At 42.2% G+C, this 24344-nt stretch overlaps 1 protein-coding gene and 1 non-coding gene across 2 annotated transcripts in view; one reads left to right on the forward strand and one right to left on the reverse strand.

Moving 5' to 3' along the window:
• The window catches only part of ATRNL1 (attractin like 1), a 538040-nt gene that overhangs the window by 488685 nt on the left and 25011 nt on the right, over window positions 1–24344 (reverse strand). The window contains exons 4-5 of the mRNA XM_040992049.1: window positions 16559–16687; window positions 11136–11344 (exon numbers count right to left, since the gene is read on the reverse strand). Coding sequence (XP_040847983.1) covers window positions 11136–11344; window positions 16559–16687 — 338 coding nt within the window. The remainder of the gene's footprint in view (window positions 1–11135; window positions 11345–16558; window positions 16688–24344) is intronic.
• On the forward strand, window positions 8607–8712 carry LOC121164408. The gene has a single exon (XR_005885082.1). It is a non-coding gene; the product is annotated as a U6 spliceosomal RNA (small nuclear RNA).

Consider the following 24344-nt stretch of genomic DNA (forward strand, 5'->3'; position numbering starts at 1 on the left):
TGAAATGGGAGATGTTAAAATGAGTAACAAAGAAATAAAAAGGAGCATCAGTTATTACTGCACACAGCTGTGTGCCAAGAAATTGGAAAATCTGGAAGAGCTGAATATATTGCGGGACACATATAATCTGCCTGAACAGAGGCAAGAAGACGGAGAAAACATAATTACACTAATACCGAAGATGAAGATAATCGAGTCTCCAACAAACTTCAACAGTCGAGTGATGGACTCGCAAATGTTCATAAACGACTACACACTGTAACACGAGAGGGGAATCAGAAGAGGGGTAAGGAACTTGAGGAGCGAGAGGGGAAACGCCCATGTACTACGGAACTGTATCCTGAGACAATAATAAATAAATAGCCTCCAACAAAGAAAGCCTACACTAGATGGCTTCCTGGCTGCATTCTATATAACTTTTCAAGAATTAATTCCAGTTCTTCTCAAACTTTCAAAATAACTGAAATGGACAGAATTCTCCCAAACTCCTTCTATGAGACCAACATTTCCTTAATTCCAAAACCAGAAAAAGACAGAGCAAAGAAAGAGGAACTAAGACCAACATCACTTATGAATATAGATGCAAAAATTCTCAAAAAAAAAATGCCCCAGCATTTTTTCACTAGGCTACTAGGTAGCCTAGTAGCTAAAGTCCCCATCTTGCACACACCAGGATCCCATACAGGTGCTGGATCCTATCCTGGCAGCCCCACTTCCCATCCAGCTCCCTGCTTATGGCTTAGGAAAGCAGTAAAGGGCCAAAGCCTTGGGACCCACATCCACGTCAGGACCCTAAAGAAGCTCCTGGCTTCAGATTAACTCAGCTCTGACCATCGTAGCCACTTAAGGAGTGAACCAAAGGATGGAAGATGTTTCTGTCTCTCCTCTCTGTAAATCTGCCTTTACAATAAAAATAAAATTTTTAAAAATGATAGCCAATATATCCAATAACACATCAGCAAAATCATTCAACCAGATCAAGTGGGATTCAAATCTGGTGTGCAGAGATCATTCACATATGCAAATAAATAAATGTGACATTATCACATTAACAACGTGAAGAATAAAATTCTTATGATTACCTCCATACACACAACACTTAAAAAATACAACATCCTTTCATGATTTTAAAAAAATTAAGCAAATTAAATTGGAATTTCTGGCCCAGCATTTGGTCATGGAAATCCTTGCTATTGCCTCTCCTTGGTGCTACTTAGACCCAATCCTCTTAATATGCCTCTCTATTCCATGTGTCTTTGAGGCTTCCACTTTGTCTCTAACAGAATAAAAGCCATCCAGCTCCAGATGACAATGAAGCAGGGGGTCCCAGCATATCCCATCGGACAATGTGATGAGTCCTCTGGAATGCACAAGCCAATCTCCCAAGGTCACCCTCCAACAGCACAGGACAAACAGAAAGAAAATAACAACCATAACACACTCTACTCCCAATTGCCAACTTGAAGAAAATACAGAAGGACCTTCACCTCCCCCACCCCACACCCCTAAGATTGTGGGTGACTTTTCTGCAATGGAACATGTTAGAGTAGCCAAGTGGACATGAGCCTAAGTGTGTGCCAGGGACTGAACCAAGCAGGAATTGTTTTTAAGAAAACAGAAATGTTTGTGTGGCTGAATGAGGGCAAGAAATATAAAAGCAAGCCTTGGAAGCAGCCTAGCACTTCCACCTTGGAAGTCTTGCCTTGGGCAGATCCCTCAGGGCCACCTTCTGGCCCACAGCTTAGGAGAATCTTCCACTCCTACACCAACAGGGGTGGCTATCAGGTCCCATTCGAAGTTTCAAGAATTCCATACGCAGGGAGCCCTCCAATATATTAGAAACAGGGGCTGGTGGGGGAAGGACAGTAGGTTCATAACCAAATCCATAAAAACACTGCTCTAAATGTACACTGAACACTCTGTCCTCTACTGAGATGCCCACGTGGTTGTCAGGTGTGCTTTCTTCATTAAACTTGGCTAATGCGCTTACAGACAAATAAGTGAATTAATTTTTAAACACAGGGTGTCATGAATAGATTCTCATTACTATTCTTTTTAAATAGTCAACTTTCCAATTAGATTAGGAATAAAATTTCATTTTATCACTGTTACAAAATGTCAGATCTGACTGCTAGGAGGGAAGAATCTAATCAAATATACCACCAATCACTTATCTTCCCACAAATTCAAAATATGGAGATTGTGTTCATCTTTATTAAATCTAAAGAAAAATGTTACCTATAAATTTCTTCCAGGCAACACACAATTTTATCAGTATATTATATTGTCCTAAACTAGTTATTTACTAATATGTTATGTCTCAGAAAAAAATTACTTACAGTAAAATATTCACTAAGATGTTACATTCTTTTAAATCAATTACCAAGTTTTTACAACTTGAAATAAAGTTCTTTTCTTGTAGTAAATACTGCCACCCAGTGGCACATGTTAAAATCTAAAAACATGTTCAGAAACAGGACCTCTGTTAAAAGGTAAATGGAACATGCATCCCTCCTTTCAGATGAAAGATGGATTCCCAATGAAACTGTTGAACATGTGTAGACCATGGGATGCTAGACTGCCTGACATTGTGTGTATCAAAAATGTTGGGGTACACTTATAATTAAGAGATTAACAGAATCATGATTCCTTATGAAGGACTACACTACTGTAGTAAAATGGGGAAAATCTGTCGGGGGTGGGAGTTTGGGGGACGGAAATCCAAGCCTATACGAAATTGTACCACATAATTCAGAATTCAAAATCATAATATATTGAAACAATAAAGTAATTTTAAAAATCAGCCAAAAAAAGGAAAGAAAGGTTATACTCAAGGTGTTAATTTCTTTTTTTTTTTTTCTTCCTGTTGTTGATTTTGTTTTGTGGCTTTTTCATTTAAGGGGATGTACAGTAACTGTGTAATGGAGACTGTCATATCCAGATGTGAGGATACAATGCAGTATGCATCTCTACTTCCAGATCAAAGATGGACTCCCAATGAAACTGTTTACTATATCTTGACAATAGAATGCTGGGCTCCATGCCCGCACTGATGGGCATATGACTATGTAGAAGAACTATACTACAGTAATGATATAGGGGAACTCAGTGAGAGGGGAGGGAATTGTGGAGGGGATAAGGGAAATCCCAGGGCCTATGGAACTGTATCATAAAAGTATAATAATAATTTTGAAAAGGCAGAGTGGGAAAAAAAAAAAAAAGTTAAACTCTTCTGCAGGTACAACTATAAACAGCCAAGGTGTGGACAAGACCCAGATTCAACCAAATATTCCTAAGCAGGACTTCGATCTTCCCAAGTGATGCAAAGACTGGGGACAACTTAGAATTCTTTCCATCCATCCTTGCGGTCTACAGCATCCATGGTGAGGAGGCCAGAGGCGGGCATCTCAGGGTCCCTGGGCAGTAACAGAAGTGTCCTGGCCAACCTTTGCCATGCCTTCCTCTTTGTGGATCTAGTCTTTCTTTGTACCTTCCTCTTTCCAACCATGGATCTCTCCAGCTTGCCCAGATCTCTTGCCAGCAACTCAATATCCTTTTCAGGAGACAATTAAATCGTTTGCTGCAATATGGTAAAATTTAATTTATCTGCAATTACACGTTCTAGAGGTGAATAGACCTAGTGGTTACTAGAGTTTACAGTCACCAACCAGAGGGAAATACCTGCATGTTCTAGCACCTGCACATCACTTCCACTCACACAGCACAGACACCCGAACGTGGCGTTACAGCCATGCCACCTGCACAGGGACATATGGCGTGCAGCTGGAAGGCCACCTGCCGAGCCAAAATGCAGTTCCGTAAACAAAAACACAAGAAATGCTGGAGAGAGAACATACTCCCCAAGTACATTTTCAACTCAAGTAAACAAACTGCTTCTTTTGTTTTCAACTAAAAATCCTCAACGATTCAAACAGGCAAACCTAGAGGTACACTGAATAAGGTAGTCCGTGGGGGAAACACCACATCCTGAACTCTGCTTTGCAAATGGATGTTTACTATTCACAAATGAACATAAATCCACTCTTACACTTCAGTGTTTGGAAATCATATTAAGATATCAATGCTGTTCAAAACTGCTTTTTTCTCTCGTGTGACTTACAAACAATAAAACAAATGTTATTCAGTGAAAACTGTCAAGAAGCAATGAAGATGTACTTCAGTCAGTTAATGGGTAAGTTGGTATCTACATCCAACGGAACATTATTCAGAGCTATAAGAAATAGGTGATCAGGGCCTGGTGCAGTCGCCTCGCGGCTAAAGTCCTCACTTTGCACACGCTGGGATCCCATATGGTCATCAGTTCTAATCCTGCCAGCTCCATTTCCCATGCAGCTCCCTGCTTGTGCCCAGGGAAAGCAGTTGAGGACGGCCCAAAGCCTTGGACCCTGCACCCACATGAGAGACCTGGAAGAGGCTCTGGGCTCCTGGCTTTGGATTGGCTCAGCTCAGGCCATTGCAGCCACTTGGGGAGTAAGTCAGCGGAGCGGACAGAAGATATTCCTGTCTCTCCTCCTCTCTGTATACCTCACTTTCCAATTAAAAATAATAAATCTGTTTTTTAAAAAAAGAAACTGGCAGTAAGGCCACGAAACAACATGGGAGAATCTTAAATGCATATTGCTAAGTAAAAGAAGTCATCAGAAAAAATATTACATGAATCCACTTGTAATCGTGCACCACCCAAAGACACTCAATGTCACTGGACAGTGAAGGACATCGTTAGACAGCTGTGGTCTGTAAGATTGCATCATCTAGTGACACTGTGGCCATCTTAGTGTTAAGTACACTCCCTGAAGTACACACAACAAAAACACCTAACAATCCAATTTTCAGAACATATTCCCGTCAGTAAACAACGAGCAGTTATGTATGGCATTTGACGAAATGTAAGACACTGGAGACAGTAAAAAAAAATTGACAGCTGCCAGGGGCTAGGAGAGGAAATCATGACTAGGCAGAAAAAAGGAATATTTACATCAGAGAAACTACCCTGCACGATTCTCTATGGCAACGTGTGACTAGAAACCATCCTGTATGGAGGATGCATGCCATGGTATATGTGATCAAATGCATCAAATGCTCAACACCAAAGACTCCGGGTGATGGTGATGTGTCAGGCACACTGGCATCAACAGTAACAAAGGTACCACTGAAGTAGGGCATCTGACCGGCCTACAGGTAGAGAATAAAGCTGAAATTTCTGCACCTGCTTCTTCACTTTGCTGCACAAATAAAACTGCTCTAAAAATGAATGTTTTATTACTTTTAAATTTTTAATTTTATTTATTTTGTTTGAGAGACAGAGCTGGAGACTGCCCATCTGCTGGCTCGCTCCCATAAATGCCCACAACAGCTAGGGCTAGGCCAGGCCACAGCCAGAAACTGCACCTCCGTGTCTACCCCCGGGGGCCAGGGCCCAAGGGAGACCACAGCCACACTGCTGCTCCCCTTCCATACCAGCAGGAAGCTAAACTTGAACTCAAGCATTCCACTACAGGGTGCGGGAATCTCAAGAAGACTCTTAAACCAAGGCACTGAGCATCTGCTTTGAAGTCTATGAGGAAAACACAAGAGTCCCGATATGTTCACTGATATCTAGTATGTAGCATTCCCTTTGACAGCTGAAATTATTACAAAATTAAATATGACACAACAGACTTGATGCTTTTCAAAGTACTGTACTGCATATTTTTCATATTCTTTACTTTCAACTTTTATTTTTGCTTTCTGTTTTCTTTCTCTGAGAGACAGAGAATATGAATGCCTGCCACAGCATTCAGCATATGAACACCTGTCACAGCTGGGATTTGGCCGGAACTGAGGTCTTGCCCATGGGTGACAGGAACTCAGTGACTTCTGCCACCACCACTGCCTCCCAGGAGTACTGCCGGCAGAAGCCAAAGCTGAGCATCAATCTCAGGCACTCCTACAGGCGACATCAGCACCTTAACTAGTATCTTAACTAGCACCATAAACGTTCAATCCTAGTTTTCAGTTTTTAAGAACTTTCTATATGAAAACAGGGACCATATATCCTCAGGGAATTCTGCTATGTAAGTTGAAACTGCCTCAAAGAGTAAGAAAGTAGAAAAAAAAAATGTTAGAAAATAATCAATGAGAAAATTCTAGGGGAAAAATAGCAACAGCCAACTAGAAGCCTTAGAGGTTCTCTATAGAAAAACTGAAGCAAAAGGAGAGAGGAAAAAGGCACCTAAAGGTGAGGTAGCTGGGGCTGGCACAGTGGCCTAACAGGCTAATCCTCCACCTGAGGACTGGTATCCCATAGGGGCACAGGTTCAAGATCTAGCCTCTCCATGCCTGACCAGCCTCCCACTAATGATCTGGGAAAGCAGTGGAGGATGGCTCAAGTCCTTGGGCCCCTCCCACGCGGGAGACCCAGAAAGAAGGTCTAGGCTCCTGGCATTGGATTGGCTCAGCACAGACCATTGTGACCAGATGGAGATCAATCTCTCTCTCTCTCTCTGTAAATCTGCCTTTCAACAACAACAACTATATATATATTATACACATACATATTATACGTATATATAAATGATGTAGGATAAACAAGAGGAAAATGTCAGAAACAATATCTAAGACTAATATAAAGTTAGGCTTTTCTTTTGTGTTAAGAAAAGTTTGCCTTGTCAGGCCAGCACAATGCCTCAACTAGCTAATCTTCTATCTGCAAGTGCTACAATCCCATATGAGCACTGGTCCGTGTCCCACTGCTTCACTTCCCACCCAGCTCCCTGCCTGTGGCCTGGGAAAGCAGTCGAGGACAGCCCAAAGCCTTGGAACCCTCTACCCACTTGGGAGACCTGGAAGAAGCTCCTAGCTCCTGGCTTTGGATCAGCTCAGCTCTGGGCATTGCAGCAACCTGGGGAGTGAACCAGTGGATGGAATATCTTTCTCTCTGTCTCTCCTCTCTGTCAATCTACCTTTCAATAAAAATAAATTAATATTTCCTAAAAAATAAAATTTTAGCTTCTAAAGGTACCATTATTTTTAATGTTCACTAACACAGACTCAGAGTAAGTCGACAAATACCAAAAAATAAAATATAGTGGGGGTATCAAACAAACTATTATTCTAACATAAAGAATTCAATTCCAATAACAATAACGTGCAATTTTGAGATCTGTATCTGTAGCTTTCATTTCCAAACATCTCTGGTTCTTCAATCATTTTGCACTCATCTTATTTGGAAATAAATCTCCCCTCCCCTCCTCTCCCCTCCCCTCCTCTCCCCTCCCCTCCTCTCCCCTCCCCTCCTCTCTCCTTCTCTCCTCTCCCCTCCTCTCCTCTCCCCTCCCCTCCTCTCCTCTCCTCTCCCCTCCCCTCCTCTCCCCTCCCCTCCTCTCCCCTCCCCTCCTCTCCTCTCCCCTCCTCTCCTCTCCCCTCTCCTCCTCTCCTCTCCTCTCCCCTCCTCTCCCCTCCTCTCCTCTCCCCTCCCCTCCTCTCCCCTCCTCTCCTCGCCTCTCCCCTCCTCTCCTCTCCTCGTCTCTCCCCTCTCCTCCTCTCCTCTCCTCTCCCCTCCTCTCCCCTCCTCTCCTCTCCCCTCCCCTCCTCTCCCCTCCTCTCCTCGCCTCTCCCCTCCTCTCCTCTCCTCGTCTCTCCCCTCCTCTCCCCTCCTCACCTCTCCCCTCCTCTCCCCTCCTCTCCTCTCCTTGCCTCTCCCCTCCTCTCCTCTCCCCTCCTCTCCCCTCCTCTCCTCTCCCCTCCTCTCCTCTCCCCTCCCCTCCTCTCCCCTCCCTCTCCCCTCCTCTCCTCTCCCCTCCCCTCCTCTCCTCTCCCCTCCTCTCCTCTCCCCTCCTCTCCTCTCCCCTCCCCTCCTCTCCTCGCCTCTCCCCTCCTCTCCTCTCCCCTCCTCTCCTCTCTCCTCCCCTCCTCTCCCCTCCCCTCCTCTCCGCTCCCCTCCTCTCCCCTCCTCTCCCCTCCCCTCCTCTCCTCTCCTCGCCCCTCCCCTCCTCTCCCCTCCTCTCCTCTCCCCTCCTCTCCCCTCCTTTCCTCTCCCCTCCTCTCCTCTCCCCTCCTCTCCTCTTCTCGCCTCTCCTCTCCCCTCCTCTCCCCTCCCCTCCTCTCCCCTCCTCTCCTCTCCCCTCCTTTCCTCTCCCCTCCTCTCCTCTCCCCTCCTCTCCTCTTCTCGCCTCTCCTCTCCCCTCCTCTCCCCTCCCCTCCTCTCCCCTCCTCTCCCCTCCTCTCCCCTCCCCTCCTCTCCTCTCCTCGCCTCTCCCCCTCCTCTCCCCTCCTCTCCTCTCCCCTCCCCTCCTCTCCTCGCCTCTCCCCTCCCCTCCTCTCCTCTCCTTTCCTCTTCTCTTCTGTTTCCCCTCCTCCCTGCCTCCTACCCTCCTGATGATCATCATCATTCTTTATATGTACAATAAAATCACAATTTCCTAATTACTTCCTCCTAATTTGTGGAAAATAATTTCCACCTACTTATGACTAAACTCCCGTAATATAGAATCCTGTATTAATGGGAATCCTGTATTCATAGGGAATGTTCTTTTGCTTTCAAAACTAATGAAATAAGATGGCAGCTAAGAGCAACTGAAAACCAGTTTTAAAAGCAATAAGTGTGTGTGCTCACTTTGGCAGCACATATACTAAAATTGGAAAGTGACAGAGAAGACTAGCACAGCCCCTGTGCAAGTATGACATGCAATTTGTGAAGAGTTCCATATTAAAAAAACAATAACTGTGTATATGAGCTATAATTCCATTTCTTCCTCCCAGAAACCTCATCCTTTACATTTCAGGTTTAAAGTAACCAATGTGCACGTTGATTGTCCTGAAAACAGCATTCTCTAAACCTGCTGTTCTCTAATCATTCACATCAATTCATAGGTCAATTCCTTTGTTATTATAAATAATGATTAAAATGTGTCTGATGTCTGTATTTTTTCATTTATACAGTATCGTAACATTCTCTATTTATATTCATTATTTACATAATGTATATGAGCACAGAATCACATGTAAGTGCACATGTTTAGGTTTTAGACTATTCATGTTATCCTTTTGTCTTTAAAGTAAATATACTCTGTATTTGTCTCCCATGCTTTCCATGTTAATAAGCATTATAGACTCAGGAATTTTATTATTTTGTGCACCAGTGATGAGAATAATAAAATATGAAAGTCAATAAGCAAAATCCAGAAAAACCAAAGGAGGCCAGATCTGTATTATAAGACCCCAGAAAAATCCAGCATTTCAAATAAGAACCAATAAAAATAAAGAACAAAAAACTGACAGAGATGTTCTAAGATTACTGAAAGGAGACAAACTGAAGACCAGTTTTGGGGTCAGTGCCTGGCTCATTTAGCTGTCCTCCGCCTCCAAGCACTGACATCCCATATGGGCAACGGTTCGTGTCCCGACTCCTCCACTTCTCCTACATGTTTGTCTAGTGGCCCGGGAAAGCAGTGGAGGACGGCCCAAAGCCTTGGGACCCTGCACCCACATGGGAGACACAAAGGAAGCTCCTGGCCTCAGTTCGGCTCAGTCCAACCACTGTGGCCATTTGGAGAGTGATGCAGTGGCTTGAAGATCTTTCTTCCTCTGCTTCTCTCTGTAAATCTGCTTTCCCAATATAAATAAATAAATCTTTAAATGAAAAAAAGAAGACTAAAGATCATTTTCAAACAAACACTGTATATAAACACTACACTTCTATTTTTGCCTTAAACATAATACCAATATATCATTCTCTCTAAAGAAAGAATATGATTATAGCTTCAAGACAGAAAAGATAAACAATTAAACCTGGAGGCACTTAGAGAGGGTGTCACAAATGATTAAAACATTCACTTAAAACTTACATCCCTTTAATTAAAGAACACTTAGAAATTTCTATCTGCCAGACTCATAAGATAACAAAATTTATTAAGAACACTCACATTGAATGTAGTTGGCATTCCTACTACTTAGTAATACAACAATCCGGGCTTAAGACAGGCAAACTTAATACAAAGCTTAGGGGCTGGTGCTGTAGCACAGCCCGTTAAGTCACTGTCTGCAACACTGGCATGCCATCTGGGCACCAGTTCAAGTCCCTGCTGATTCCACTTCTAGTCCAGTTCCCTGCTAGTCTTCCTAGGACTCAGCAAAAAATGACCCACAGCCTTAGAACCCTGTATCAATGTGGTAGATTTGGATGGAGATCCAGGCCCCTGGTTTGTGGCCCTGGTTTGTGGCTCTCTGGGTAGGGAACCAGAGGATGGAAGAAACATTCTCTTCCTTGCTCCCCACCCCTTGTCTCTCTCCATCAGTAACTCTATCTCTCAGATAAATATAGTAGCATTTTTGCACTTTTGAACACAATACTAGAGGCACAATATCTCTAGTTATTACTTAGGTTTAGTAAAAACTACTGGTACTATTGCTGTACTGCATACACACGTGGATCCAACACTTCTTGGATTATACAAATACTGAGTCAAAGTTATCTCTATCAACAGAATTAACAGGTCCTAAATAAGCTCTCAACAGTTAAATATAATTAGGAAAAAAAAGTACTATGGGGAGGCAATTAAATGGGTACCTAGAGCTACAATTACAAAATTTGTCATTTTAGACTTAAGAGACTTAAGTAAATTAAAACCCTTCTCTGTAGTATAAAATTAACCTTTGATGATAAAATTGTTTCCAAAGAAACTTCTTTTATTTTTTAAAATACTTCATGTTTTTTTTTAAAGTAGCCAGAAGAGGTCAGTCTTTCCTCAAGAAATGTTTAATATCCTGCTGTAGCTTGGAATCTAAAAAATCATTTTTCCAATATACAATTAGTTATCCTTTATAAACAAAATTTGTTGTACTGTAAGTTGAATTCACTTAAGTCATTAAATTCAAGGAGTGAGGTCTACACAAAAAAATACTGATTACACACCCACAATTTAAAATGAGCTTTATGCATAATTTCAAGAAATCCTCAAAATAGCACATATACAAAACCTTTACCAATTCTATTTATGAACAGGCAGAGCATTAGAAAGTTGACTGCTTATCTAAACAGTTCAAAAGGAGAAAGAAATGTATGTGATTTGCTTGAACAAATTCCAGGTCAATACAGAATTTGCATCAATCTGTTAGACTGAATCCCACGTGCTTACCTTGCCAACTGTCATTGCAGACACACAGTTTTTCCCCCGTTAGGTCACAGTAACCATGATCTGGACTGCCGCAGTTGGCTTTGCAGTAAGGAATATCACAAGCTTCACCCTTCCAGTATTTGTCACATTCACAATATACTTGACTTGAAACAGAGATACTAGTTGTACACTTCCCATGACCAGAGCAGTTGTTAGGACATGAATTGATTCTGTAAAATATAATTCACATATACTCAAACTCAAGATCCACTAAAAAAAAGAATTTTGGTTGATATTGATATTTTATAAGCTTCACAACTTCCCTGCTGCACCTTATTTGATGATTAACAAATCTCACAATGTGGTTTCAATTCTTCACTTTGTCCCTTTTATATTGTGGAATTCAGCTGGTACTCAGTTGCATGTGGCCTTAATTCAGCCAGTGAGTTTACCAGCAAGACTCCAAACATCCAGGGACTACACACTAAATAGCTCCAAGACCTATAGGGCTGCAAGCACAACATTTTGTAAGGACTTAGCAACTCAAATGCTTTAAATGTGTATTTCACAGAAAACAAATAAATTCATAAACAGCTGAAACTATACAAGAATCCAAGACACAATGTGGCTGAATATTATAAAAGTATTTTTTCACCTATACCTTACTAATTAAGGGGAACATTTATCACATTATATTTTAAGATCCTTTACCTTGATTATATTCTACTACCAAAAGAAGTCTTCAAAAAGTCCATGAAAACAAGCTATGCACAGACTTAATTTTTTTGCATTAAAATAATTTATCCCCTAACTCCATTTTTCCACATTCTGTAGGACCCTCATATGTATCTAATCTCTCTTTTGCAAATAATCAGGCACATTGTAAGGTAAAGAAACCCTGTATTAAGCTGCTGGTTGAAGGGTAATTACAAATCTTCCAGTTAAAAAATCTCTAATTGTCAATTTCTACATTCATGAAAAAGAAAATAATTAGTGTACAGAGTGTCTCTGTGGCCATTCACACAAAAGCATCTGGAAGCTTCACTTCACCCTGAGCCTCTAGATTCAGAAAGTATGTGCACTACGCAACTGCCTAGGTCGCACTGTACCTAGACAAGTGTTTTACTACACAACTGGGAGAAAAGCAGCCAAAATCTGGTGGACATGCTGGACATGGTTAAGGCCAAATTTGTGTCAACTATACCAGTGAGCCAGCATTGTTGTTCATTTATATATATCTGCATGCATGTGTGTATATATATATATATTTTTTTTTTTAAAGATATGTGGGGGACAGATGCCAGCACACCAACAGACAGGGTCTAAGGACCCATGCCCAAGTGTGCTCAGGCCCTAGGTAAGTGGGACTCAGGCTCATACAACATACTACCAGAGGACCTGGGCTTGGGGATATGCACGCTTGTGGACAGGAGGGGCTGTGAATTGTTCAGGGAAGGGATTCTGGGAATATGTAGGAGGGAAGACTGCAGAGGGACAACATGACAGGTGAGAAGTGACTACTCCACCCTGGCTACTCCATTTGCAGGTAAATGAGGGGGCTCTTACTGGGCGGTTTAGAATAGGGAAACCAGAGGACCGTTTGAGGCCAAGCCATCACATGTGCTGATGTAGGAGATCTGAGCTGGGCTTAATGGTGTCAATCACCATCTGCCAGCACACATGAAAGCCACGGCTGGGGTCCTGCCTGGCAGGGCTTGACCACAGTACCTGCCAGTGAGCATTAGGGCAGGATGTGAACCACGTCAGGCTGGGCCATGACACTACCCAGCGTGTGAAAGAACTGGGTCTGGGAGCCGACTCTGTGGCAGATTTGTGGGGTTACCCTTGTGGGACAGGCATATCAACTGGTTTGCTCAACAGCTGGGAGTAGTGATGGGCTGACTTAGGCATGACCATGGAACTTACCAACACTCAGAGGTATTGGGATTGGGAAGAGGCTAGGCTGGTCCAGGCTGTGGTATCCACAGGAGCACCCAAGAAATGGGCGTGAGGTGGACCTGGCCACGACACCCAGCAGCACACAAAGCCCGTCACCAGGGAACAGACTATGCCACACAAGGGCCTACCACCTGCTGGCATGCATGAGATCTGGGTCTGAAGTGGCCTGGTGGGGGAACTTGGAGAAGTCCCCTGGTGGACCATTGCTCCTGCTGGTAAGCATCTGAGTTGTCTGGGTGTTGGTCAGGCTGGACAGGGCAGCTTCACTTATTGGCAGGTGCATGGGTTAGCTCGGGACAGTGGTGGGGGCGGGCGGGGGGCAGAACAGGCAGAGCTAATCCAAACCACAGTACACTCGTATATGCAGGAGCCAGAATGAGGTGCAGACCAGGCTGGGCTAGGCTAGGCTATCATACCTTCTGGTTTGCACCAAAGCCAGTAATGGGGGCAGGCTAGGCACAGCCAGCCTTCAACAACCACTAGAGAAACGTGGAACTGGGGGCAGATCAGGCCAGGCCAGGCTGCAGCATCCAATGGCAGAGGCCAAATTGGGTGATGGCTTATGCCAGGCTGGGTCTGAGTAACCATCAGCACACACAAGATCTGTGGCTAGGAGCAAGCCTGATTGGGGAACTAAGAAGATACCCCTGCTGGGCTGTAATTCCCATTAGAGAGCAAGAAGTGGAATGGGAAACAAACTGGGCTGGGCATGGCTATAGCATCCCTCGACGTGGCTGTAGAGTGGTTCTGGGGTATACCAGACAGGGCTAACTTCCAGTACCCACTGGTGGTCACAGGAGCCAGGGTGGATGTATGATGGGCTGGGTCTTGGCACCTGCTGAACCATGCAAGAGCTGGGTCTGGAGGCGTCCCAGGTGTGGCTAGGCTGTAGCACCAAACAGTAAGAGCTGGAATCGGTGTAAGCTGGTCAGGCAAGGCCTCTGTACCTGTCAGGACAGAAGTCAGGCTAGGCCAAGAATGAGATCTACTGGGAGATCTTCCACTAGAAGGTAACCTGATAAAGGGGCTTGGGGAACTCCTCTGTCAGGACATAGTCTTTAGGTGAACAAAAGAACAAGGCTGGGAGCAGCCTACACCAGACCAGGTTCCAGTACCTATCAGCATAGATGTGGGTCAGGTTTGAGGGCAAGCCAGGCTAGGCCAATTCATAGCACCCACTCACTGGCAGATGGGAGAACCAGGAAGGGGTGCAGGACAAGCCGGGTTGGGGGACAGCGTCAGTCAGTTCACATTAGCACCAGGACTGGAGGCTGTGCGGGCTGGGCTAAGATGCAACACCCACCAGCATGAGTTGGACTTTGGGTGGACCAGACTGAGCCAGGCTGCACACCCAGTGGTGAATACTGAGGTGAGGCGAGACATGGCAGATTAGGCTACATACAGCATGCATTAGCTTATGTAATACCTGGTGATGGAGGCAAGTCTGGTAGGGAGGGCTGCAAGGACTCCACTGATGAGCCACTGCTCCCGCTGGTGAGCATGACAACTGTTTGGGGCAGACCAGGCTGGGCAGGGCTACAAAACCCATTGGCCTACATTTGAGCTAGCTTCGGGGTGAGCCAGGCTGAGCTAAGCGACCATATCCACTGCTGTACGTATGAGCGAGAGTAAGTAAGGGCTTGTCAGGCTTGGCCACAGCATCAACTAGCAGGCATTGGGGCTGGGGCACAAGTCCTGTCAGGCTGGACTGCAGAACCACCCATAAAGTACAAGATCAAGGGCTGGGAGTAGGCCTAGCAGGGAAAATGCTGGCACCCCTCTGATGAGCTGCAACTCCACCCAGTGAGAATAATCATGGCTGGGAGCAGGCCTGGTTAGAAAAGTGATGGCACCTGATGTATGAGTGTGGGCTAGATAGCGCAGTTGGTCAGGCTAAGTTAGGGCCCAACACCCATTGATGTGTACAAGAGCCAAAAGAGATATGGCATAGACTGGGCCATTATGCTGCACAAAATGGCATGTGCAGGAACCAAGGCTGGGGATGGGCCTGGTAGGGCTTATAGGGAGCTATCCCAATTAGGCTGCAGTTCCTGCTGGTATACATGAGGGCCAACTGCATAGTGAGCAGGGGGTAGGCTGGGCTGCAGTATCAGTTGGTTTGTGTATGAGATGGGGCTGGGAACAGAACTGATCAAGAGACTGCAACCACCATTGTGTAGGCTGATGTGGATGATGGACTGAAACCTCTGGGAATGGGAACCTCTGGTGAGGTTTCTTTGAGGACCCCCCCAACTGGACCACTCAGAACTCCAACCACGGTAAAAATCACAAGATCAGTGGTCTGACAGTGGAGTACATGTGTCAGAATTGGTCTCCTTGGTTGTTGAAGCCTGTGCAGCAGATGGCATGCCCAGATGCTCATGAGGGACAAGACAACCAGTTTATTGAGGCCTGCATAAGACTTCTATTACCATTTAGGACAGAACAAATTAGACTGCTCCCTTAGCCAAGGTTTGACAGTGAGTATCTGGGCAGGTAGAGACCTTAAGGTGGACTGTATCAGTTAATGGACCTTGGAAGAATTTCCTCAACTTTAGAGCAACGAAATTAACAGTATCTTAGAACTATCAAAACCACTTAAGCAGTACTCTTGGGACATGCTTCACATTGGGGAACTTGGAATGACATCATGTGGCCATTCCCCAGCCCCAGGCACTGATGCGGTTAGGCTGCTGGGAAGGGCATTCTCCCCTACTCTCTCCACTTTCCCCAGGTACAGAAGAAAAAAAAGAGACTGGAAACAGTTGTCTCATCCACTTTCCCCCTTTCCTCAACCCTCCCCATCCTAATCAGTGGTCCACATGGGCATGCATCCTTCTTAACTATGTAAATATCATCAAAAATACATTTATTTTAAGAAAGGAAAAGGTATGTACAAAACGTCAGACACCTAGCAGATTCTCAATGAATGTTACTGTTATTTTAGAAGAAATAACAACATAGCCACTTTTTTTAATCTTCAAAGCCTCACTTTCCCTATGTGTAAAATGGAAAACAGCCACCTGACAGAATTTGTCTGAGGGAATTAAACAACATAATGAATGTAAAGCATTAAGGACAATTTCCAGAATAAAGAAGGGCTACCAACAGGGCTACCAAGCCCCTCTGAAAATTATCAATAAAATATCTTAGGGTACAGAAAGGTGTGTGGTGGTGTGTGGCTCAGGATTCCCTTTAACACCACGCTTCTATTGCTTCCAGTAAAGTGACACTAGTTTGTAACAGTTTCCATAATTACTGGACCATCAAGACATTTTCTAATTAACTTCCAACCAAACAACTTACTGATCCAGTTTTCTCAACTCATAAGTTATTCTGACACAGGATTAGTAAATTTTACCTGTGTAATTTGGCATGTATCATATCAATCTGCTCCTGATATATGACAATTATGAAAACAAATAATAAAGTCTAAAAAAAATTATAAGCATCTATCGCAAGATGGAATTTTTACAAATACTCACGAATAAAAAATGTTGAAACCAGTCAAATTATATGCAGCATCACTAAAAAAATGTAACAGTGCATAGCCAGATGTTGTCACAACTTCAGGAACAGTTTCATTTCCCCTTACTTCAGGAACTATCAAACCACTAAAAGAAAATAATTGAACATCGGATGTATCAATATACATATGACTTCAACCAAGGCACTTCAACTAACTTACTCAAAATGTTATACTCTTGAGCAGAATCGTAAAGTACATACATTAGGATGAACAAGTAAAAAGAGAGTAAGCCTAAAATGAGTCCCTATCCATAACTGTGAGTTGCTACTATCAATAAACTGACATCTACCTTCACGCTACCTACTCCTTCTAATCACCACTTGGCCTGTACTGCCTTCTTTCATCCTACTATCCATCCCGTCATAAAGCTGAACGCTGGCCTTTTACTTACCTCATATATAAAACTTCATTTAGAGCCATTTTGCTATTATAACAAGTGATCTTCTAGCTTTATGATTTCCTACCCATTGCAAATTTTCACAAAGCTAGAAAAATACTCCACACCAGCTAATTATCAGGTTGTAGCTAAAGTTATGCATTTCCAATGCACTAACCAAAACGTATTCAATAATTTTCAAATACAAACTTTTGGTGTTTCCCTTTTTATATACAGAAAATTCTTCCTGGGAGAATCAAGACGGTGGAATAGGATGAGGACACATTTCAACAAAGAATCATTACCCAGGGTGAAGCAGAGAGGAAACATTCCAGAAAAATAGGGGAGGGAGTTTAGGAGGTAAACTCGGAGAACTGCCCTTCTTGCTGGTTTCTTTCATTCAACCAGGAGCAGAGAAAGAGCAGCAGATCCCACACAGACAGTGTGGGAGGAGGATGGATTTCACAGCCCAGACTCCCACCAGAGCTGCCTTGCCTGCCATTTTGTGTAAGAAGGCAAAGGCTATTACACAGGACTGCATACGCATTAGGCTAGGAGTGAACTCATTTCTGGCTCAGTGCATTGCCCTGATGTGGCATCCTACAGGTTCTACCCAAAATAGGTCCAAGTAACCCCAAGATGGAATGGTCAGCAGATCCAGAAATCCACCAGTGGCATATCCGGCACCATTTTGTACAGTGTGGCAAAGGCTGAAAGACTAGAAGGACAACAGTAGGCTGAGCATGCCCTGAGCTGGGAAAGAACTCACTTCCAGCTGGTCCCACAGGGAAAACAATACCAACTTTGGCATCCTACAGGTCAATATAGGTCCGGGTAGCCCTCACACATAACAGCCAGCAGGTACTGGCAAGATCAGCACTACCAACAACCTAGATATTTAGAACACCTCCCAAATCCTGGTAACTGCTTGATCCAAAGTGGGAGAAAAGTTGTACAGAAATTAGTGCAGCCACAGCACAGAATTACAAGAGGTAGAGACTGGTGGCCAGGAGCTGGAGCTATGGAGACCATGGTGGAAGCCAAATACAAGAGCCCATTCCTGAAACCCGCTGGAGGGAGTGGCACAAGTGACTGCAAGCAAAGAATCTTGTACCAACCACAATAAAAAAAAAAATCAAACTGTAGACCTGTAGGTGACACAGCTTAGAAACCTGCCCCAAGGAGAAGAATCTGCTAACCAGAAGTACAATGACCAAGAGCAAAATAAAAGACAGAGGCACAATAAAGACTCCCCTCAAAGGAACAAAAGCTTCTGCCAACCTCAGAGTTAACTGAGGAAATGGGAGATACAGAATTCAGAAAATTCATTGTAAAGCTTCTTATCAACAATGAGAAGCACATAAAGCAAGAATTCAAGGAATTTAAGGAATATGTCACACAGGAAAGAGCAACACTGAAACAAAAATTCAGTAGGAAGTCTCAATAACAGAATGAAAGAAGAAGAAAGAATCTCAGAATTAGAAGACATTTCTTGCCACACTGACGAAATAATCAAAAAGCTGGAAGCAGAGCTGGGTCAAGCTAAAAAAAGTATTCAAGAATTAAGAAACTCTATTAAAAGGCCAAATATAAGAGTTATGGGAGTTCCAGAAGGCACAAAAAGAGAAGTTAGGTTTAAAAATGTATTCAATGAAATAACAAATGAAAACTTCGCTAATATGGAGAAAGAATTGGGAAGCAACATCTTGGAGGGGAACAGAACTCCCAAAGGGTTGACCAAACACAATCTTTACCACAACACAAGATAATTAAGCTCTCTTCAATAGAACATAAGAAAAAGATTCTTAAATGTGCACATGAAAAAAATCAATTGACATGTTGAGGAATTGCAATCAGATTCACAGCTGGCCTCTCACAGGAAACTTTACAGGCCAGAAAAAAATGGGGCAACATATTCCAGATCCTAAAAGAAAAAAATTGTCGGCCCAGGATAGCGTACCCAGCAAAACTTTCTTTTGTCTTTGAAAAGGAAATAAAATTCTTGAACAGTAAAAAGAATTTGCCTCTTTCAAACCTACCTTACAAATGGTTCTTAAAAGATGTTCTGTTGAAAGAGAATAGGAATAGCACCCACCAAAACCAAGGGCAAATGTGAAGAACATCCCAGTAAAATAACAAAAGACTAAATCAATGAACAACCCATTGTTAAAATGACAGGAACAAATTACAACTATTCAGATTAACCCTGAATATAAATGGCTTAAACACATCAATTAAATGTCATAGATAAGTGAACTGGATCAAAAACCAAAACCCATCTATCTGTTGCCTACAGGAGATACATCTAACCAACAAAGATCTAAGGAAATTATATCTCATGGATTTTGATGTTTTTGTTTCTATTTTAATTCTTTAAAACGGTTTTTCTCATATGATAGTCTTCACTGAGGCATAGATCATATAGTTGCATTATTTTCTTCTTCAAGAAGGTTCTTGGTTTTCTTTTTCATTTCTTCAGTTACACATTAGCCATTCAGTAGCATGTTATTTAACTCCATGGTGCTGTAAATTTATATTTTTTCTTCCTGTTATTGATTTTGTTTTGTGGCTTTTCACTTAAGGAGATGTATAGTAACTGTGTAATGGAGACTATCATATCCAGATGTGAGGATACAATGCAGTATGCATATCTACTTCCAAATGAAAGATAACTCTCAGTGAAACTTTTTACTATATCTTGACAATAGGATGCTGGGCTTTGTGCCATTGTCCATGCCCTCAATGATGGATTTATGACTGTTTATAAATATCTATACTATTATAATAAAGGGGAATCAGTTGGGGAGGAGCAGATTTGGGGAGGAAGTAAGGGAAATACCAGAGCCTATGGAACTGTATCATAAAATAATGATGATGATGATACCAATAATAAAATAAAAAAGAATATTGTTCCCACATTTTTTAAAGGTTTATTCATTTTTATATTTATTTATTCAAACAACAGGACAATAGATAGGGACAGATGATAAACAGCGCCATTTGCTATTCACTGTTTCACTCCTAAAATGCCCACAAGAGCCAGGGCTTGGCAAGTGGAAACTAAGCGCAGGAACTCTATCTTGGACTTCCACAAGGGTTCCTTAGACCCAATACTCAAAGCTTTCACCTGCAGCCTCCCAGGATGAGCACTAGCAGGAAGCTGGAATGGAAGCAGAGTGGGGAATCAAACCCAAACATTTCAATACAATGTAAGCAGCCAAAGCAACATTTTAACCACCAGGCAAAATGCCCACCCCTTATTTTTGCTTCTTAGAATTTTTTCATATCTGTGTAAAATACAAGTATATGCTGTCATTTCAAAATAGAACACTGCCGGCCCGGTGTTGTAGCCTAGCAACTAAGGTCCTTGCCTCTCAAGCCCTGGGATCCCATACGAGTGCCAGTTCTAATCCTGGTGGCCCCACTTTCCATCCAGCTCCCTGCCTGTGGTCTGGGAAAGCAGTCAAGGATAGTCCAACATCTTGGGGCCCTGCACCCGCATGGGAGACCTGGAAGAGGCTCTGGGCTCCTGCCTTCAGACTGGCTCTGCTCCAGCCACTGCAGCCCCTTGCAGAGTAAGTCAGCGGACAGAAGATCTTTCTCTCTGTCTCTCCTCCTCTCTGTATATCAGACTTTCCAATAAAAATAAATCAAAACAGAACACTGCTCACTTAAACTCAAATGTACATGAAAAAAAAAAGCCTAATTACACGGGAGAACATATAAATGGACCAAGACAAAAATTCTAAGTTAGGAACTGTACTTGTATCTTCTTTTAGTTATACCACAATGCCCTCTCTAATTCTATGAAAACATGCACTAGTAGAAAAGAAGCTGCTAATAGAAATTATACAACTCGAAATAATCAAGTCTTATACACAAAGTCAATTTAATCTTTAGGCATCACTAGGCACTTAATTCCTTCATTCAAGTTATACTTGACACAAAATGAAATCTCAAATAATCTATTTTGCAAACACATACTCAAATGCAAACACATACTCAAATGCAAACAAGTTAGAAAATAATCAACTCTTGATTTACTGCTTTAGTAATTATCACATCTTGGCTATGTTTGTAACAAAACAAAAGAATTTAGACAGTCAACAGAATCCAAATTCTAAAATACCAATTTTAGTTACACATGCATAGTTTCCAATGTAATGAGATTACATCAAAATAAGTACTATGATAAGAATATTATGCACAAACCCTTACAACAAATACAACTAACCTGTCTGTAAAAAAAAAAAAAATTGAAATCTGTGGGTAAACTGACAAATTCTTTTTAAAATTTCCTTTAAGCTACCAGAAGAATTAATACACTGGAGTAAGACAACAGGCTCTATATACACTTGCTGATTCCAAAGCTGGGGGTGAGGGGTAAGTACAGGGCTAAGACATTCATGCCCCATATCAGAGTGCCTGGATTGGAGTCCTGGCTCCACCTGGATCAGAGCTCCGGCTGACATGCACCATGAGAGACGAGAGATAGAGATGGTTCCACATACTGGACCCCAGCACCTATAGGAAAGCCCTGGACTGAGTTTCTCCCAGCTTCAGACCAGTACAGCCCAGTTACTCTTGGCATCTAGGGAGTCAATCAGCAGAGGAGAGCTCTATTCAGGATATGCACATGCAGGCTTTTAGCCTGCCCGTCTCTTTCTCTTTCAGATAAAGAGATCTGAAATAGAAGGTGAGACTGAAGGGCGATGGGAAGGCAACATGGCCCAGAGGACTAAGATGTCATTTAGGGTGTCCCCATCTCTTATCGGAACACTGCTCAGTTACTTAATTTCCTATTTGTCTTCCTGCTGATGCATCCCAGGAGGCAGTAGATGATGGAGCAAGAACTTCCAATGTAGAAGAACACTCTGGTGCAGTTCTGGGATAGAGACTCTCTCTCTCTCCCTCTCTGTCCCTCTCTCTCGCTCTCTCTCCCTCTCTCTGGAATTGGTCCAGATAAGTTCTGGTCATCACAGCACTTGGTGAGTGGACCACCAGGTATAAACACACACACACACACACACACACACACTCTCTCTCTCTCTCTCTCTCTCTCTCTCTCTCTCTCTCTCTCTCTCTCATTTCTCCCTTTATTTTTGTAGCTCTTTCAAGTAGTCAAATAAATCTTTTTTAATTCAAAAATATAAAAAAGAAAGCAGGTGTTAATTCCAAGGGTTTTACAGAGTCAGGGAAGCACAAAGAGAAATCTAGCATTCTTTGAGCTGAGACCCCATGACTAAATTTAAAAAAAGGAGGAAACTATCAAGAGTCAAACCTTTAAAGGATTACCATGAAGTTCAGGTATGAGCCACCACAACACCTGAATTTGGTTTAAGTTGACTATGGCTGACTAGTGTCTTCAGGTATTGTTTAAAGGAATACAGACTCTGAATCTCAAATTATTCATACCTGTGAGTTCCCCAACACAATGTCCAGTCCACAGCTGTCTAACACACACAAGAAGTAACAATTCTCTATTCCAATCCATTCTCCACATTCCAATTAATATTATCTACACACCAAAGTCAATTTCTTTAGCACAGTGAGCAAGGATAAAATATTACATTGACTGAAGGATCAAGCCCTGGAATTAAATAAGCTGATCTCTCATTTTGATTATATAATTTGCCAAGTGGACAATTCTGGGCCACTTACAGAACTTCCTTGTGCTTCAACCTCCATTTATGAAATGGCAAGGATTCCTAAGGATTCCTTACCCAAGGATTCCTGCAAAAATCAAGTTAATTAATACACATAAATAACTCTAGAACACTGCCTGGAACAAAAATGAATAATCCATAGATACTGCCAATTACTCTTTATTATGTAATCTAACCTTGTGCATTCCTGAACACTCCCTAAAATCAAGTTACTCACTGTTCTGAAATACGTTCTTTAATGAGTCTATACCACTAAACACACTTTACCTAGAATGTTCTATCTGATCCCACACTTTTCCAATCATTCTTTTTGTTGTTGTTGTTGTTGCTTCTCCTTCTATTTTATTTTTAATTTTATAATACAATTCCATAGCCTTTGGGATTTCCCTTAACTCCTCCCAAAATCCTCACCATCCCAACTGATTTCCCACATATTATTACAATAATATAGTCCTTCATGAGCAATCCTAAGTCCATCATTCTAACATTTAAGTGTATCCTGACACCACAGATGCAGACAATGGCAGACAGTCCAGCATCCTATTGTCAAGATACATTCAACATTTTCACTGAGAGTTCATCTTTCATTTGGAAGTAGATATGCATACGGCATTGTATCATCACATCTAGATATGATAGTCTCTATTACACAGTCACTATATATTCCCTTAAATGAAAAGTCATAAAATAACATTAACAGGAATAAAGTTTTTAAATGTATAACACCATGGAGTTAAATAACATGCTACTGAATAACCAATGTGTCAATGAAGAAATGAAAAGGAAAACAGAAAACCTGCTTGGAGAAAATAATGCAACTGTGTGATCTATGAGTCAGTGAAGAATTTAATAAGAAAAAAACTATTTTGAAGAAATGAAAATAAAAACAAAAATATCCAAACCCATGAGTTGCAGCAAAAAGGCTATGGATCTTATAATTTGCATGAAGGTTGCTCAGATCATTCTACTAGATTATGTACATTTTGGATTAGTTACTTCTGAAGTCATGCAGTCTTTAATAATTTGATAGCAACACTTACTATGTGTGAAAAGTCTGTTTACATGCCCTCACTAGTGCATTACTACTGAAAATTTTGGTTGGCTTTTGTTCCAAGTTCTTAGAATACAACCTCTAAATCCTTTTCATTTCTTCTACAGCAGGAGTGTCTGTTATTCACAATGAACCCTGTCAGTTTATGCCAACAAGCGTGACTCATGGTGGAATCCCAGGTTATTTCTGCTAAAGATATGATTCATGATCGGGATATCCACATAGAGAGATCAATGATGACATTAAAGTGTATCAGTCTGACGTTGGGAGACATGGTGGGATCTAGAGATCTCAAAATTGATGCTAATGATGCAACCATACATATACACATATTGAAAACCCAATAAAAACTCTAGATACATGAAGCTCGGGTAAGCCTCCTTGGGGATACATCCTAAATCAACCAGTACAGAGGGTAACACCAGAAAACAAAGCTTTGTACTGGTGTTCCTACAATATCACATTTCGTGACTAACTGGGTAGCTCTAATTTTTATCCTTTATAATAAAACTATAGTCCTCAGAATAGCCCTTTTTTGAGTTTAGTTAGCCATTTTAGCAAAGTTGACTCTAGGGAGTGAATCAATGGATGAAAGATCTCTCTCTGCAATGCTTTCACATAAGTAAATAATCTTTTTAAAAAGATAAAC

Source organism: Ochotona curzoniae, unplaced genomic scaffold (genome assembly GCF_017591425.1).
Source record: "Ochotona curzoniae isolate NIBS_2020 unplaced genomic scaffold, NIBS_Ocur_1.0 contig_66, whole genome shotgun sequence".
Lineage (NCBI taxonomy): Eukaryota > Metazoa > Chordata > Mammalia > Lagomorpha > Ochotonidae > Ochotona > Ochotona curzoniae.